This window comes from Cotesia typhae, unplaced genomic scaffold, assembly GCF_013202065.1.
Source record: "Cotesia typhae breed Kobodo isofemale line unplaced genomic scaffold, CoteBio_Ctyphae scaffold_152, whole genome shotgun sequence".
In the NCBI taxonomy this organism is placed as follows: domain Eukaryota; kingdom Metazoa; phylum Arthropoda; class Insecta; order Hymenoptera; family Braconidae; genus Cotesia; species Cotesia typhae.
The window spans coordinates 11,288,326-11,302,407 of NW_027423776.1; the positions used below are offsets into that span (position 1 = coordinate 11,288,326).

At 35.2% G+C, this 14,082-nt stretch overlaps 4 protein-coding genes across 5 annotated transcripts; 2 read left to right on the forward strand and 2 right to left on the reverse strand.

The window, feature by feature from the left end:
• The first annotated feature begins 21 nt into the window (after positions 1–21).
• Positions 22–5,364, forward strand: Row (relative of woc). The gene is made up of 3 exons (XM_074257002.1): positions 22–204; positions 569–4,046; positions 4,363–5,364. Exons 2-3 carry the CDS (start codon positions 581–583, stop codon positions 4,494–4,496), a joined length of 3,600 nt encoding a protein of 1,199 aa, XP_074113103.1. The 5' UTR covers positions 22–204; positions 569–580; the 3' UTR covers positions 4,497–5,364.
• Oda (Ornithine decarboxylase antizyme) lies at positions 5,130–6,851 on the reverse strand. Its single transcript, XM_074257007.1, is given in 4 exon segments — positions 5,130–6,051; positions 6,307–6,556; positions 6,654–6,755; positions 6,757–6,851. Coding segments are annotated over 4 exon segments (552 nt in total). The 5' UTR covers positions 6,838–6,851; the 3' UTR covers positions 5,130–5,932.
• Positions 6,852–9,317: 2,466 nt separating this feature from the next.
• On the forward strand, positions 9,318–12,144 carry LOC141536700 (uncharacterized). Its single transcript, XM_074257403.1, has 4 exons — positions 9,318–9,484; positions 9,570–9,733; positions 9,808–10,375; positions 10,514–12,144. Exons 1-4 carry the CDS (start codon positions 9,393–9,395, stop codon positions 11,889–11,891), a joined length of 2,202 nt encoding a protein of 733 aa, XP_074113504.1. The 5' UTR covers positions 9,318–9,392; the 3' UTR covers positions 11,892–12,144.
• On the reverse strand, positions 12,043–13,991 carry Syx8 (syntaxin 8). 2 transcript variants are annotated; one of them, XM_074257407.1, is made up of 6 exons: positions 13,868–13,991; positions 13,624–13,802; positions 12,928–13,122; positions 12,570–12,811; positions 12,386–12,478; positions 12,043–12,323 (listed from the first exon to the last, which is right to left on the reverse strand). In XM_074257407.1, exons 2-6 carry the CDS (start codon positions 13,656–13,658, stop codon positions 12,163–12,165), a joined length of 726 nt encoding a protein of 241 aa, XP_074113508.1. In that variant the 5' UTR covers positions 13,659–13,802; positions 13,868–13,991; the 3' UTR covers positions 12,043–12,162. The 2 variants fall into 2 exon arrangements, with proteins under 2 accessions (XP_074113508.1, XP_074113509.1); XM_074257408.1 differs by having other exon boundaries at positions 13,929–13,945.
• Positions 13,992–14,082: the final 91 nt, after the last annotated feature.

Sequence of the window (14,082 nt, forward strand, 5' to 3'; positions counted from 1 at the left end):
AACTATAGCTACAGTTTACACCAGTCACCAGAAGCCGACATAAAAAAAGAGCGTTTGGCCGCTCGCTTACATATTTCTTTAAACTATTTCTCAAGTAATAACTTATAAATCTATATATTAATATAAAATGACAAAGTTTGTGTAAAAATGGCTTGCTTTTAGTAACAATGGAAAGTAATTAGCATTTTAAGGCGGGAAATTCAGGTAGGTGCAGTGAAACAACTTTCATAACCTTAAAATAATATTGAGATAAATAAAATAATCACAGAAATATTTACATAATTTTTTTTTTTTTAATTACTTTACCAAAAATTAGATAATTTTTTTAACAAACAAATTATGTCAAAAATTCTTTTAAAAAAATAAAATTGTTTAAATTAATTTTTTTTTAATAAAAAAATTTTTTTTTTTAAATTGCACTTACAGTTTTTGAAGTTTTTTACAAGTGCAATTTTTTTTTTAACAATTTTATCAATAAAAAAAACTTAAAAAAATTTTTAAACATTCTCTAACTTAATTTTCATAAAAAATAATAGTTGAAATTTCTAACTTAGTTAAAAATTTGTAGACTCACTTAAAAATGGCCAAAGGAAGATTGATAACCCGATCTGTATCAAAGAACAGACCAGTAGACATGACGTTAAATTTGGAGTGTACAGACGAGCCATTGAGCGAAGCTCAACTAGCAATGTCTACAAAATTAAAAGAAAACTACGAGCGAGTGGTGTCAACTTTAGACGACCTTATGAAGGAGCACAGCGGGCAGCTGCTAACTCAGGTGGGAGGTGTCAGTGCCTACCAATATAAGTTGTCATCAAACACAGTGAACAGCCCGTCGGTGATAAAAGCAAATCAGTTGAGCGTAGTCAACCAAACCAAGTCAATAAAGCTCAACATGTTGGACACCTCGAACACCATAACACCATTAACAACCACGACAACAACCCCCCAAGGCAACATGCTGGTAGTAGACCCGCGTATGGGAGTCTTATTGGGCACCGTGGTCTCCAGCCAGTCCTTGTCAGCCCCAGTAGTGACAACCTCAACCGCAGCAGCAACAGGAGCAGCAACAACGGTGTCCACCGCGTCCCAAAAGTCTCTGAGCAGCGCTACTGAGAGCACGACGACCCCGACCAGCACCCGGATCACCACCACGTCTTCCGGAGCAATCGCCTCAGTGGTGACCACACCGACCGCTAAGAGGAGAGCCAAGGTCGTGCCCCTGCAGCAGCTCCAAGAAGATCCCGAGATTCCAGCTCTGAGACTTCGGAATAAAACTGTGACAACTCCCCCTACTCCAACCACAACCACCCCAGCGGCGACTCTGAACTCCCAGGCGACGAAGAGCAAGCCCACGACCACCTCGAACTCGATCGTGGTCTCCAGGCCGACTGAGCAGACCAGCATCGGCGGGATTCGCGTCGGAGCCAAGAACGGCGCCGGCGACGTAATCGAGGAAGCCAAGAAGAATCTCCCGGACAGCAAAGAGATCGCTTTCAACAAAGTCAACGGCACGAGGACCTTCCCCTCGCTGGTAGTGGTCGCGCGGCCGCACCTGAGCATAAAGAACATCACCACAGCCCAAGCAACTCAGGAGAGGAGCGAGCTGGACATGACTGTCAAGAGCGTGCTAGTCTACACTCCCTCTAAGTTTGCAGAGTGGCTCATTCAAAAGGGCCTGCTCCGCTCCGAGCAGTTCTGCACTCAGCACCCCACCGGAGTAGTCGACTCAACGGGCAATCCCACTTACAAGAAACTAAAATTAGGAATGTACAGCGACGCCGGGACTTTCCCGTACTCCGGAGGATACGTTTGGATCGCCAACTGCTGCCACAATAAATTCGTCTCAGTATTCTCCGGGTCGATATTCCAAGGAGCCCCTCACCCGCCTTCAGTGTTGCTTAAGTTGATCTACCACTGGGCCTGCCAGACTAACATCCAAAACGTCGTCTCCTGGGTCAAGGTCTCCAATGTTTACGTAAAAAATTTCTACACCAACCTCCGCAGCGTCTGCACGGCAGCTATCTGGGACAAGAGTCCCCTGATGGGCGGCAAGGGCTCCAGCATCCAGGTCGGGGTGATCAGCCTCGGCACCACGTCTCAGGACGGCAACATGCGTCAAGTAAAAGTAGAAGTTCTTGGAGTTCTTAATGCTGAAACTGGCCAGCTGAGATTGAGAGCCTGTGACCCGATGCACGACTCCGACAGGTCTTTCAGAAGGAGATTTAACAACATCCTCCACCCTCTGGAGAGCTGGGTCCACAAGGACTCCAAGATCCTGACTGACTTTACGGTGGACAAGCCGACGCTGCAAGACATGGGGTTCTCCCAAGTCCACCAGACCGCGTTCAGCGATCAGAACCCCCGTAACACCCGGAGCAACTACCAGATAATGGAGTACCTGAGAAAAATAGTCCCCAGGATGTTCCAGAACACCCTGAGTCTCCTGAGCCGCCAGATGATGCAGCAGTTCCTGGATGAGCTGGTTTGGCGCGAGACTTTCGGCTCGACAGCCGCTCGGGCGTTTGATAATATTATCTTGCACCTCGCGGAGCAAACCCGGCTGTGCACTAGTGAATCCCTGCTCGACCGGCTGGCCAAGATCTCCACGAATCCTTTTGCAGACTGGTCGTACACTGTTGAACCCCCCCTGCCTTCTGTCCCGGAGCACTTGAAGGTGGGTCTAGGAGTTGGCTCCAAAAAGGAGAACAACACTCGCCAGTCCGACGCGCCAGTTCAATTGAAGCCCGGGCCCAAGAGAAAGCGCAAGCGACAGCAGGATTCTGGCCCAGAAGCCAAGAGACCGCTTCTGGACTTTAAGCTCATTCAGTACCGAGGAATCGAGAATTTAAAGAACGACCAGATTCCGCTGAGTGAATTTTATTACGCGACTGTTGACGGAGATCCTCACCAGGTGGCGAAGGAAAACAAGAGCGCGGTTGATTTTAAATGCTTCCTCTGCAACAGTGTCTTGAAGAGCAACACTCAGATCATGGAGCACATGATTTGTCACGTGCCGCCCAGAGTTCCGGGACAGACTGTGGTAAATGATGATGATGATGAAAACAGCACTAGCAATAAAAACAATCGGAGCAGTCACGTTTGCAGGTACTGCTGCGCGGCGTTCTCGTCCAACCACCAGATGACCACTCACATTGATGAGCATCACAGTGTCTTTGGAAAGAGCGACGATGCAGCTATGGTGGCTTGTGGGATCTGCGAGCAGAAGTTCAGCAACACCCAGTTATTGATTAATCACATGTCGTTTATGCACCTGCCCTCGGAGATGCCCTACAGGTGCGACAGCTGCTGGTACCGCACCTCCAGTCACAAGGACATCATCGACCACTTCTATGAAGTTCATGAGAAAGGTGAGAGTCTTCAGTGTCCTTATTGCTTGAAGCTAATTCCGCTGGCGAAGGATGGAAAGGTCAGTACCAGCAATGTCCATGCTTACCTGGTTCATCTCCAGAGACACATGGTCAGGCGCGAGCAAGGAAGGGGAAATAAATGCACCAGGTGCTGCTTGTGGTTCAACCAGAAGAGTCTACTTCAAAGACACCAGCGGACTCTTCATCAGGTTTATTATGGATCCAAGGACTCTAACTTTCATCCATTTAAGCATCCCATGTCTGACTCAGATCAGAGTAATATTATTGTCATTTGTAAATCTCAGCATCAGCTCAGGCGCATTGTCGTCAGAAGTCCTTCTCCGGAGTTGCCAGAGGATGATAATATTAAAAAGTGGAACTATGGCCAGGTTAAAATTAATCTGCCCAATATGGGACTCAGGTCCTATCAGCCCCTGTCCTGCTTGGAGTGCGAGGAGGATGTTGATGAGGAACAGCACTTCCCTGGGGAACAGAGGTGCTTGCACTGTCGATATGTTACTTGCTGTTGGCGGGCTTTCAAGGAACATCAGCAACAGATTCATAATGAACGACCGATGACTAGTTTAATTGTGCCCTCGCCGCTGGTTAATATTCCGCTGGAAAAAAAAATGAATTGCTCCTGCGGGTTTGGGACTGTTGATGGAAATTTATTGGGTAATTTTTTTTTTTTTTTATAATTATTTTGTTACACTCATCAAGAGCTTTCATTTGAGTACCCACACGCATTTTTCATATATATATTTATATATAATATATATGAATATATAAAATATATGAAAAATTGATGTGGGTACTCAATTGAAAGCTCTTGATGAGTGTAACATCGGGATGAGCTTATATCTTTAAAAATGCCAATATTTCACAAGATACAAGGTCATTTTATTATATGACTCTTAGGGACAAAATTTTTTTTAATAATTTATTTATCTAAAATTCACACTGGTAATTTTTTTTTTTTTTTTAATTCCAGCATCTCATCTGGTAAAATGTCGACAAACATCACCTCAAGCAACTGTAAAAGCAGTGACGGAAACGGCAGAAGAAAATAAAGAATCTCCAGTAATGCTGGACAGTCTGGGCCTGATACCAAAATCAGTCCCCTAAAAAAAAAAAAAAAAAAAAAAAAAAAAAAAAAAGCAGTACAAGAAAAAAAAATACTTTAACTATTGGGTATAATTAAAAAAAATAAATAAATAAATAAAATGTCTTATACTCATCGGCACTTTCTCTCAACTCAGTGCTTTTTTCACAACAAATAATAATAAATTCAATCGTAATTAATTTTTGTGTATTGATAAAATAATAATAACATTTAAAATGGATTATTTTTTATTAGATTATTTATTTAGCAATTATTCATTCCCTCGTAAACCTATAAATAAGAATAATAAATGAGCGTACATATTTTAGCGACAAATTTTTCGAAGTAATTATTTAATAAAGAATACATAATAAATTTTATTATTTATATATCTAAATTATTTATTATGATTGAATGTAATTGTTACAAATTAATTTGAAATATTGAGAAAGAAAAAAACATAAATGTAATTTTAAATAGTATAATATTTATATTGTATATGCACAAATATGTTGCCAATTATTTAAATTGGGTCTAAACGCTACACTAAAAATTGAGAATACTACTAACACAAAAAATTTTTTTTTTCCTTTTTAAATTTTAATTCTTTTTTTTTTTTTTGGATTTTAAAATTTATATATATATATATATATATATATATATATATATATATATATATATATATATATATATATATATATATATATATATTTATATCATTACTTCAAGTGTCTGTATGAGTCAACACAGAAACCGCCTTTACTGATGGTAATTCTCAGTTATTAATTGATTGGATTCACAAATGCATTACAGTGATATTAATTAATACTATTAATAAAAAGTAAATTATAAAATTAATTTTTAAAGAAAAAAAAAAAAAAAATAAAATAATAATATTGGAATAAAAACTAAAGGTACAATTTAAAAATTAATACTAAAAAATAATATTAGGAAAAGCCAGTGTCCCAATCTGCCACATAATTAATAATGAAATTTACCATCAATAAATAATTAATAAGTTGCTGTAAATATTACTGTTGTCGCGTGATATCTTGGCGTCGTCGTGGCGGATGATTAAGTAAGTCACAAGAGGCACCTTTGGAATCGCTTAAGCCATTTATAATGTGTGAGTGTGTGAGTTTAATGTTTCTGCGAGCTTGTTTAAACAAATCACATCTTTTGAGTATCAACGAGGAGAATTGTTAAAACCCTTTTATACTTATATAGTTTACTACTTCATAATACAGTAACTATGACCTTTTTTTAGTATTTTAAATAACGTCATTACATACCAATTTTCTAATTTAAACAAAATTTACGACGATTTTAGTATTTTAAGATTCTCAAGTTTTTTCCGAATATTAGCTAGGAGTTTTTTTTTTTTTTTTTTTTTTTTTCCCTTGAATTTTAAAGTAGACTTGGGATTTTAAACTAACAACTTGAGAAGTTTGGTGGGAAATTACTCGTCGACTGTGTAAAGCATGTAGAGATTACCCGGGTCACAATTTGGTGGTACTAGTGAATGGTTCGGAGGTAGAACTGTGAATCCCAAGAACATGAAGGTACGAACCAACATTGCTGCAAAAAAAAATTATTTTTTATTATTTTAGGAATAAAAATATCAATATAAAATTTTTAAAAATTAATGTAAAACATCAATGCAAATTATTAATTTTGAAGATTAATTTTAAGAATTAATGTAAATCATTAATTTTTTAAATTAATGTAAAAAACTATTTTTTAAAATTAATTAAAAAGCATTAATTATGAAAATAAATGTCAAAAATTAATGTAAATAATTAAAAAAAAAAAAAAAAAAAAAAAAAAAATTACCTCGATCCGTACGATCTTTACGGAGACAGATGACAACATTACTGCAATGAAGAGTCTCTTCAGCGTATTCAAGAAGAGAAACAAATCCCTCCTTTGAACCCTCCGGAAGAAGACAGCTTGGAACCCGAATGTAAAGTGTACCGCGCCAAATAATAGTTTCCCATTCTACGGAAGTAGTTTCGGTCAAATGAAGAGTAAATACGAGGCGGAGTGACTCGTTGGTTTTAACTGCTTTCAACAATTCATCCTCCTAAATTAAATTAAATTAAATACTATTAGCAAAAAAAAAAAAAAAACAGAAATAATTAAATGATTATAAATGATGATGACATGAAGCGAAAACATACTGATACAATGTGTGAGCTCACAGAGAGCTGACTCTGCTTAATCCCCACACCGCGGCCCTCTGTGTTGACTGCAGATACAGACAATGCGGTATGGGGCGCATCAGGACCACCACAGAGGCCCCACTCCCAGCGTTATGGAATAATATTGCTGCTGGCGATTGTTTTCTTCTAAACTTTCCTCCATACTCTTGAAAGGAGAATCACTGAGAAATAACACCACAAATTAATACGTCTTTTCGACAAATTAAACAAATTAAGGCTTAAAATAGAGTCAATAGACAATTGACTACTCATTCATTACTCAATACACACTTACATATGTATGTACAAATAACAATAAAGCCAATTTATATTGTGTTTCAATAACACATTATATATTATGATACTTAAATTAACATCTGGTAAATTTTATGAGCGTATTATTGTTAAAATAATTATTTTCATCAAATTTATTATTAAAAAAAAATTTTCCAAGCATAAATTAATTTTTTTTAATCAAAAAAAAAAAATATATTTACTGTCTATAAAATTTATCATAATGTTTTGAAGTTGTTAAAAAAAAATTATTTCTATGTATTTCAAGTTGTTTAACTAATTTAAGTCTAATCTGATTGATAATGTATAAGATACTGATAACACTATCAATTACCTTCAAGCGTTTACATAAATAAGATAATTTTCATACTTTTTAAACTTTATTGCGACCTAATATTTTTATTAATATTATTTTGATCATAATAATAATAATAAATAAAAATTAATTTAGAGGATATTTTATAATTTTTTTAACAAATATATTTTAACCGAAATTTTTAATTTTTTTTTTTTTTTTAATAATTAAATTAGAGCAAAAAAATATTTTTTAAAAATTGCACTTACACTTTTTCAAGTTTTTTACAAATGCAAATTGTTATTTAATTTTTTCAATAAAAAAAAATTCTAACAATTTTTATTCATTTTTTTAAAAATAATTTTTCGGATCAAATTTATTTATTAAAAAAAATGGTCACACGACTCCTAACTTTAATGTCATTATTATTAATAATAATAATGATAAGTCTTCTTTAAATTATATAATAAATTTTGATTTAATTTAAAAAAGATGTATGATGAAAATTTATGGATATTTACTAAATAAATAAAAATTAATTGATGATACAGTTGCTTTAGACTTTTTCATTAAATTACGTTTCAGAAAACTACTACTACTAATACTAATAATAATAATAATAATAATAATAATAATAATAATAATAATAATAATAATACAATACAATACAAATAATTATGACGATGATGATAAAGAATTTGATGACAATAATAAAAAATAATAATAATAATAATGTAATTTGAATTAATAAAAAAAAAAAAAAAAAAAATGAACTCACCAATTACTAGAAATTAAACTAGGCATAATTTCGTCTTGATTACTTTCCCAATTAATTAACGAAAAATAAGAACTAAAATTCATACTTTTTTTTTCGTAAAATCTTGGCGATTGTTTAAATAACGGGTAGGCGTGAATGGTGTCGCTCAGATGCAGATAATGGACGCGAACACGTTTAGAGTGATGTCGTACACAGCTAGAATGTAAAAAGGTCTTTGTTAATTCTTAGTTTTAAAAAAATATTAATTTAAATGTTAACATTAAATAAAATCAGCTGTTATTGTTACAATAAATATAATTATAATTAAATGAAATAGTAACACCTGTAGTTTGGAAAAATACTCACGAGATAGACTACTCAGCGGAGTTATACATCAAATGATACTGGGTAATGCGTATTATATTGACGATGATGTCGTAGTTCCAATAATCAAAATGGCGGAGCACAATCGCTGTAGATTTACTTTGGGTGTATGAGTCTAGATCCTTCTATGTGTCGTGTAGAAAAGTTCACTCACTGTACTTGTATAACCGGTCGAAACTATACAGTCCCAACTCGACATAGGTAAAGATCTTGCCTCAACTGCCTGAACAGTCAACAGTGTAGGTGGCAGAGGGACAAAGACATTGATAACGTGATGTATATATCACGATCACGTGGTAAATCAATGTGAGAGTCAGAGTCACGTAGCACGTTCTTCTACACACTTATACACACTCACTGCAGGTTACATATAATATATAAATTATATTTTTATTTGCTATCGACAAATAATTAATAATACTAAAGTTAGTCGCCATCTTTTTTTTTTTTTTTTTAATAATTAAATTAGAGTAAAAATTTTTTTTTAAAAATGCACTTACAGTTTTTAAAGTTTTTTACAAGTGCAAATTTTTTTTTTTTTTTTTTTTTTTTTTCTATTTTTTTCAATAAAAAAAATTCTGAAAATTTTTAAATGTCGACTAACTTAATTTTCATAAAAATGAGCAGCATTCACGATGTTATTCAATAAAAATTAATTTAGCAGATATTTAATAACTTTAAGAATATTTTTAACAAATAAATTATGGTAAAAAAAAATTGACTTGTAAAAACTTTAAAAAGTTAAAAATAATTTTTCAAAATTAATTTTTTATAATTTGAATTTATACTTCCCGTCAGTTACCTAACAAACCTTACCTTACCGACAACTAATTTCTTATTAGCTGTCAGTAAGGTAACAAATAAATATTCACTTGAAACATATATATGTATATATACATAGCACAGTGTAAATATTAAATACTCCCAAAAATTGCATTTTTTTATGAAAGTAAATAACGTGGAAATATCGCCGATTTTATTTTAAAAAATGGCGATATCATTCTGCGCAAAGCGGATTAAAATTTTAAAAAGTTATTCCTTTAACAAACTGACAGTTCGTAACAACGGATTTATTATACTGTAAGTATTTTTTTACTTGATTAAATTTTATATTTTTAGGTTAAAGTTACATTTTTAAATTACTTTAATTTTATTTAAAAATTAGTCTTCCAGAAATTGGAGAAGATTTACCTGAAAAAGATCCTCTTCTTAAAGCAGATGGATTTCCAGAGTTCAATACCTTCTCAGTGGAGCGTGCCATGGCCGCTGTGGGCAAAGAAACCACGACTTACGAGCAGGAGATCCAGAAGCTCGAGCAGCAGATAACAAGTGATTTTTTAAAATTAATTTTTGAAATATTTCTTCAATTAAAAAATTAATTTAATTTAATATAATTTTATCAGTGAAGAGGAACGTTGACATTGTCAATGACCTGATAAATCCCTTGGAGCTGTTGCATGTCAGGTTGCACACGACCTGGAACATCACCAAGGCGCTTTACTTTGGGAACCAGAGCCTCATGCCCACTCAGTACTACGAGTCCATCCACACTAACATGGCGAAGGCAAATTCTGCGCCCCACATGAGTGTCCCACTGTACAAAGCCTGGAAGAAAGCTCTGGACAGTCCAGACAGCAAGCTCACACCGGCTCAGCAAAAAGTAATCGAGAAGCACGCTCTTGAGGGCAGGTTGAATGGTCTGGACCTCGAAAGAAAGAAGCGAGATCGTTTTACGTACTCGAATATTAAAATCAACCAGAAGAGGTCCGACTTTGCTCAGGCGATTAAATTCGCGACTGCCATGTTTCGCACGACGATTGACAATCCTCATATATTCAAGGAATTCCCGGAGGAGTTTTTGAAGTTCACGGCTGTTAATCCTAATGAGTATGAAAAGGGTCCTTGGAAAATCACCCTTGAGCCACATATTGTTGATACTTTTATGCAATATTGTCCAGATCGAGATCAAAGGTAAGGATTGAAAATTTTATTGCTTTTTTAATTAATTTAATGTAACTAGCAGTCACCATGTGACTTGTGAAGTGTAAAAAAAAATTCAATTCAATTGAAATAAATAATAATAATAATAATAATATAATTTTACCACAGGTGGAACGTTTGGCAAGCCTTAGTCAGCCGCGGAGCGCAACGCGGTGAGAACAATTTAAGAACCAGCTCCACCCTCGAAGACATCCGTGACAATAAAATGGAGCAAGCCAAACTCCTGGGCTACAAATCATTCTCCCACATGAGCATGGAGACCAAAATGGCCGGTAGTCTTGAGAACATCTACCGAGTGATGGACAACCTCTTGGAGATCGCTCGCCCGGCTCAAGAGAACGAATTCTCAGAGCTGACCAAGTTTGCGAAAGACCGCGGGTTCACTGGCGAGCTGATGGCCTGGGACATCGACTACTGGAGTAGAAAATACGCGAAGAGCGTGTATAACTTTAACGAAGAAGCGATGAGGGATTACTTCCCCCTGCCGCAGGTCCTCAATGGTCTCTTCCAGTTGATAGAAAATTTATTCGACGTCCGGATCGTCGAAGCTCCTGCAAAGCCCGACGTGTGGCACGCAGACGTAAGATTCTTCGAAGTGTACGACCTGGCTGCCAAGTCGCCCGAGCCGGTCGCGCATTTCTACCTGGACCCTTACGAGCGAGGGCGCAAAATGGTCGCAGCCAAGACAGCTTCCTGGGCAGTTCCGATCCAGCCAAAGAGTGTGGTGGCCGAGAAGAAGCCCTTGGTGGCGCTGATCTTCAATTTTAAGCCTCCAGTAGGCGACAACCCGTCGCTTCTCACTTTCCAGGACGTGACGTATTTGTTCAAGCAAGTCGGCCATGCTCTGCAGCATCTCCTGACCAAGGTCGACTACAGCATGGTCGGAGGTACCAACTACGTCCAGTGGGACGCCGTTGAGGTCAACAGCAATGTCTTCGGCAACTGGCTCTACGAGCCCGAGGTCCTCAGCTCCATTTGCAGGCACCACAAAACAGGTGAGTCGATGTCTGCTGACCAGCTGGAGAGCATTCATCAGATGCGCAGACACATGGCGGGTTACAGGCTCTGCAAGGAGCTCTATTTCGGAAGACTTGACCTGGTGCTCCATGAGATCCCGGACTTTTGGGTTCCAATTGTCGCTAAATTGTATAAGCAGCATTTTGTCTTTCCGCTGGATAAAATGGACTCACATTTGACATCCTGGAGCGCTATTTTCTCAGAAAACATGGGCGGTGCTTACTACAGTTATCTTTGGGCAGAAATGCTCGCTGCTGATGTCTACAGTGCCTTCCAGGAAATTCCAGCGGGTGATAACGACCTCAGGAAACAGACTGGTGCTAGGTTCCGGGATACTTATCTTTCTTTGGGCGGTAGTGTCCATGCTAGTCAAGTTTTTAGACAGTTCCGCGGCAGAGACCCTAATTATGAGGCGTTGATAAAAAATGTTGGGTTAAAATTAAAAGATGATGATGAAGTTGATGATTGATTTTGTACAGTTCAGGATTGATTTGCTAAAAATTAATTTTTTTGCAAAGTCGAACTGGTTGACTGATTGTAAAATAATATTTAATCGACTACTGAGCGCTATTTTTTTTTTTTTTTTCTAAAATTCATTTTAAATAATTATGTATTAAATGTATATTATCAGTTAAATTTATTTAGTGTATATCTAAGCAATTAAATCTTAAAATACTTGACAATTTATTACTTAATGGTTTAATAAAAAAAATATAAATGTATATACGTTCGACTTAATTTTATACAACAGCAACGCAAATTATGCTGATGAACAATAAAATAATTACAACCCAGTACCCACAAGTCCGGTCTTTTCTCTCAATAAATCGAATTTGTCTTGTTCCGTCTATCAATCTTTCATCAGTTTGCTCCATATGCTCAGCCAGATCATCAATTATTTCTGAAAATAATTTTTTGTTGATGCTTATATTATTCTCTTAATAATATAGATTAATGTCTCACCATTCTGATGGTCTACTTCAGTGTGTATCGTCTGGGCTATTGTCTTCTGTCTTGTTATCACTTTATACAGCTCATCAAGGCCCCGCTCTTGTTCTAAAAAATTAAATTAATTATTATAATCATAATTAGTTTAATTAAAAAAAAAAAAAAAAAAAATAATAATAATAATAATAATTTTTTTTACCCAATAAAGCAGCTTCATTCTGAGACTTAAGATCAACAACACTGACATTCTGATCTTGGTCATTCTGGTCGTCCCAACCGACCGTTCCACCTTCAGCAAACGCAGAGCTTGAATTTCCAAACAAACTAGGCCTTTCAGAAGCAGCTGGGTTCATTTTTACGTCATAAAGACGCTTTATTTTGACGTAGTTACTTTGGAGCTGTTCTATTTGTCGGGTACGTCTTTCTGCTTCATCTACAGTTCTATTTTTTTTTTTTTTTAATTAAGAAACTTATTGAGTTTACTCTTAGAAAAAGTTATTTTTATTTTATTATAAAAATTAAATTGGAGAATTTTTATAAATAATTGAAAAGGATACATAACCCGAAGTTTTAAAGCTTCAGAAACTTTTTTTTTCAGCTGAGAAATATGATCCGAATACTGATTCATCTGGAACCTAATGTTCGCAGATAAGCTAGCGAATGCCAATGAAGCTTTTGGTTTACTCTGTCGCTGATTGAGCTGCTCCATAATTTCATCCAGAAGTTTTGCACATTCATCGTGCTGCGTGATCCTATTTAATTAAAATTTATTTATTTATTTAAAAAAAAATTCTGACAAATTTTTGTAGAAAAATTTTCTGAGCTAAAAAAATTATTAAAAATTCTAATTGTCAATAAAATGACACTGAAGTTGATAAACATTAAGAATGTTTTTTATAATTTTATAGCAATAAAATTATTATAAAAAAAAATTGTGTGAAAATTTTTTATTGTAATTTATTTGTTCCAAAAATAAAAAAATTGACAGTTATCAGCCAACTTCAGTGTTGTAAAAATATGACACTGAAGTTAGCAGACGTCTAAAAATTTTTTAAATCAATTACAATTAAAAAAATATTTTTAAGAAATTGCACTTGTAGTTTTTCAAGTTTTTTACATGTGAAATTTTTTTTTTTTTTAATTGTTAAATTGAAATTTCTTCAACAAAAACGTTCTAAAAATTTTGAAATATCAGCTAACTTCATTGTCAAGTAACAATTAAAAAATAACCCATAAATAATTAAAAAATTTACCAAGGATCATTGTCATCTAAATAAATCAAAGCCATATCAAAAAATAGAATAGTAATGACAGGCACGTGGTATATAATTTCTGACTTATTTAATTCAGTTAGTCCTTATCTCCGCCATACTTTCCGTATCATTATCAATAATAGCTGCTCCAATAAAACTACAATGTCGATCACCTCGATCTGAAATTACATTTTTTTTTTAACAAAGGAATTAAAAATAGTAATTTAATGACTGTCACCAATACTTAGAATATTCTCCAAGAATTATCCATAAAAATAACAATATATGTGTGTGTATAAATATACCAACTGATTAGTAGACAGCAGTGACGACACAGAAGAGCTGCGCATGCGCGGTGCTTATTTCTGTGGTTTAGTGTTTTAGTAATTGTAAAAGCATCGGAAAAGTTGAGCATTCAACACGACTGCTGCATCACACACACACACATGTCACATGTGT

Coding starts and splice junctions, on each gene's coding strand:
- Row (XM_074257002.1), top strand. CDS start 581: ATGGCCAAAGGAAGATTGATAACCCGATCTGTATCAAAGAACAGACCA. Junction 4,047..4,362: donor TGTTGATGGAAATTTATTGG/GTAATTTTTTTT, acceptor TTTTAATTCCAG/CATCTCATCTGGTAAAATGT.
- Syx8 (XM_074257407.1), bottom strand. CDS start 13,658: ATGGCTTTGATTTATTTAGATGACAATGATCCTTG. Junction 12,479..12,569: donor GAATGAAGCTGCTTTATTGG/GTAAAAAAAATT, acceptor TTAATTTTTTAG/AACAAGAGCGGGGCCTTGAT. Junction 12,324..12,385: donor TGAAGTAGACCATCAGAATG/GTGAGACATTAA, acceptor AATTATTTTCAG/AAATAATTGATGATCTGGCT.
- LOC141536700 (XM_074257403.1), top strand. CDS start 9,393: ATGGCGATATCATTCTGCGCAAAGCGGATTAAAATTTTAAAAAGTTAT. Junction 9,734..9,807: donor GCTCGAGCAGCAGATAACAA/GTGATTTTTTAA, acceptor TAATTTTATCAG/TGAAGAGGAACGTTGACATT. Junction 10,376..10,513: donor TGTCCAGATCGAGATCAAAG/GTAAGGATTGAA, acceptor ATTTTACCACAG/GTGGAACGTTTGGCAAGCCT.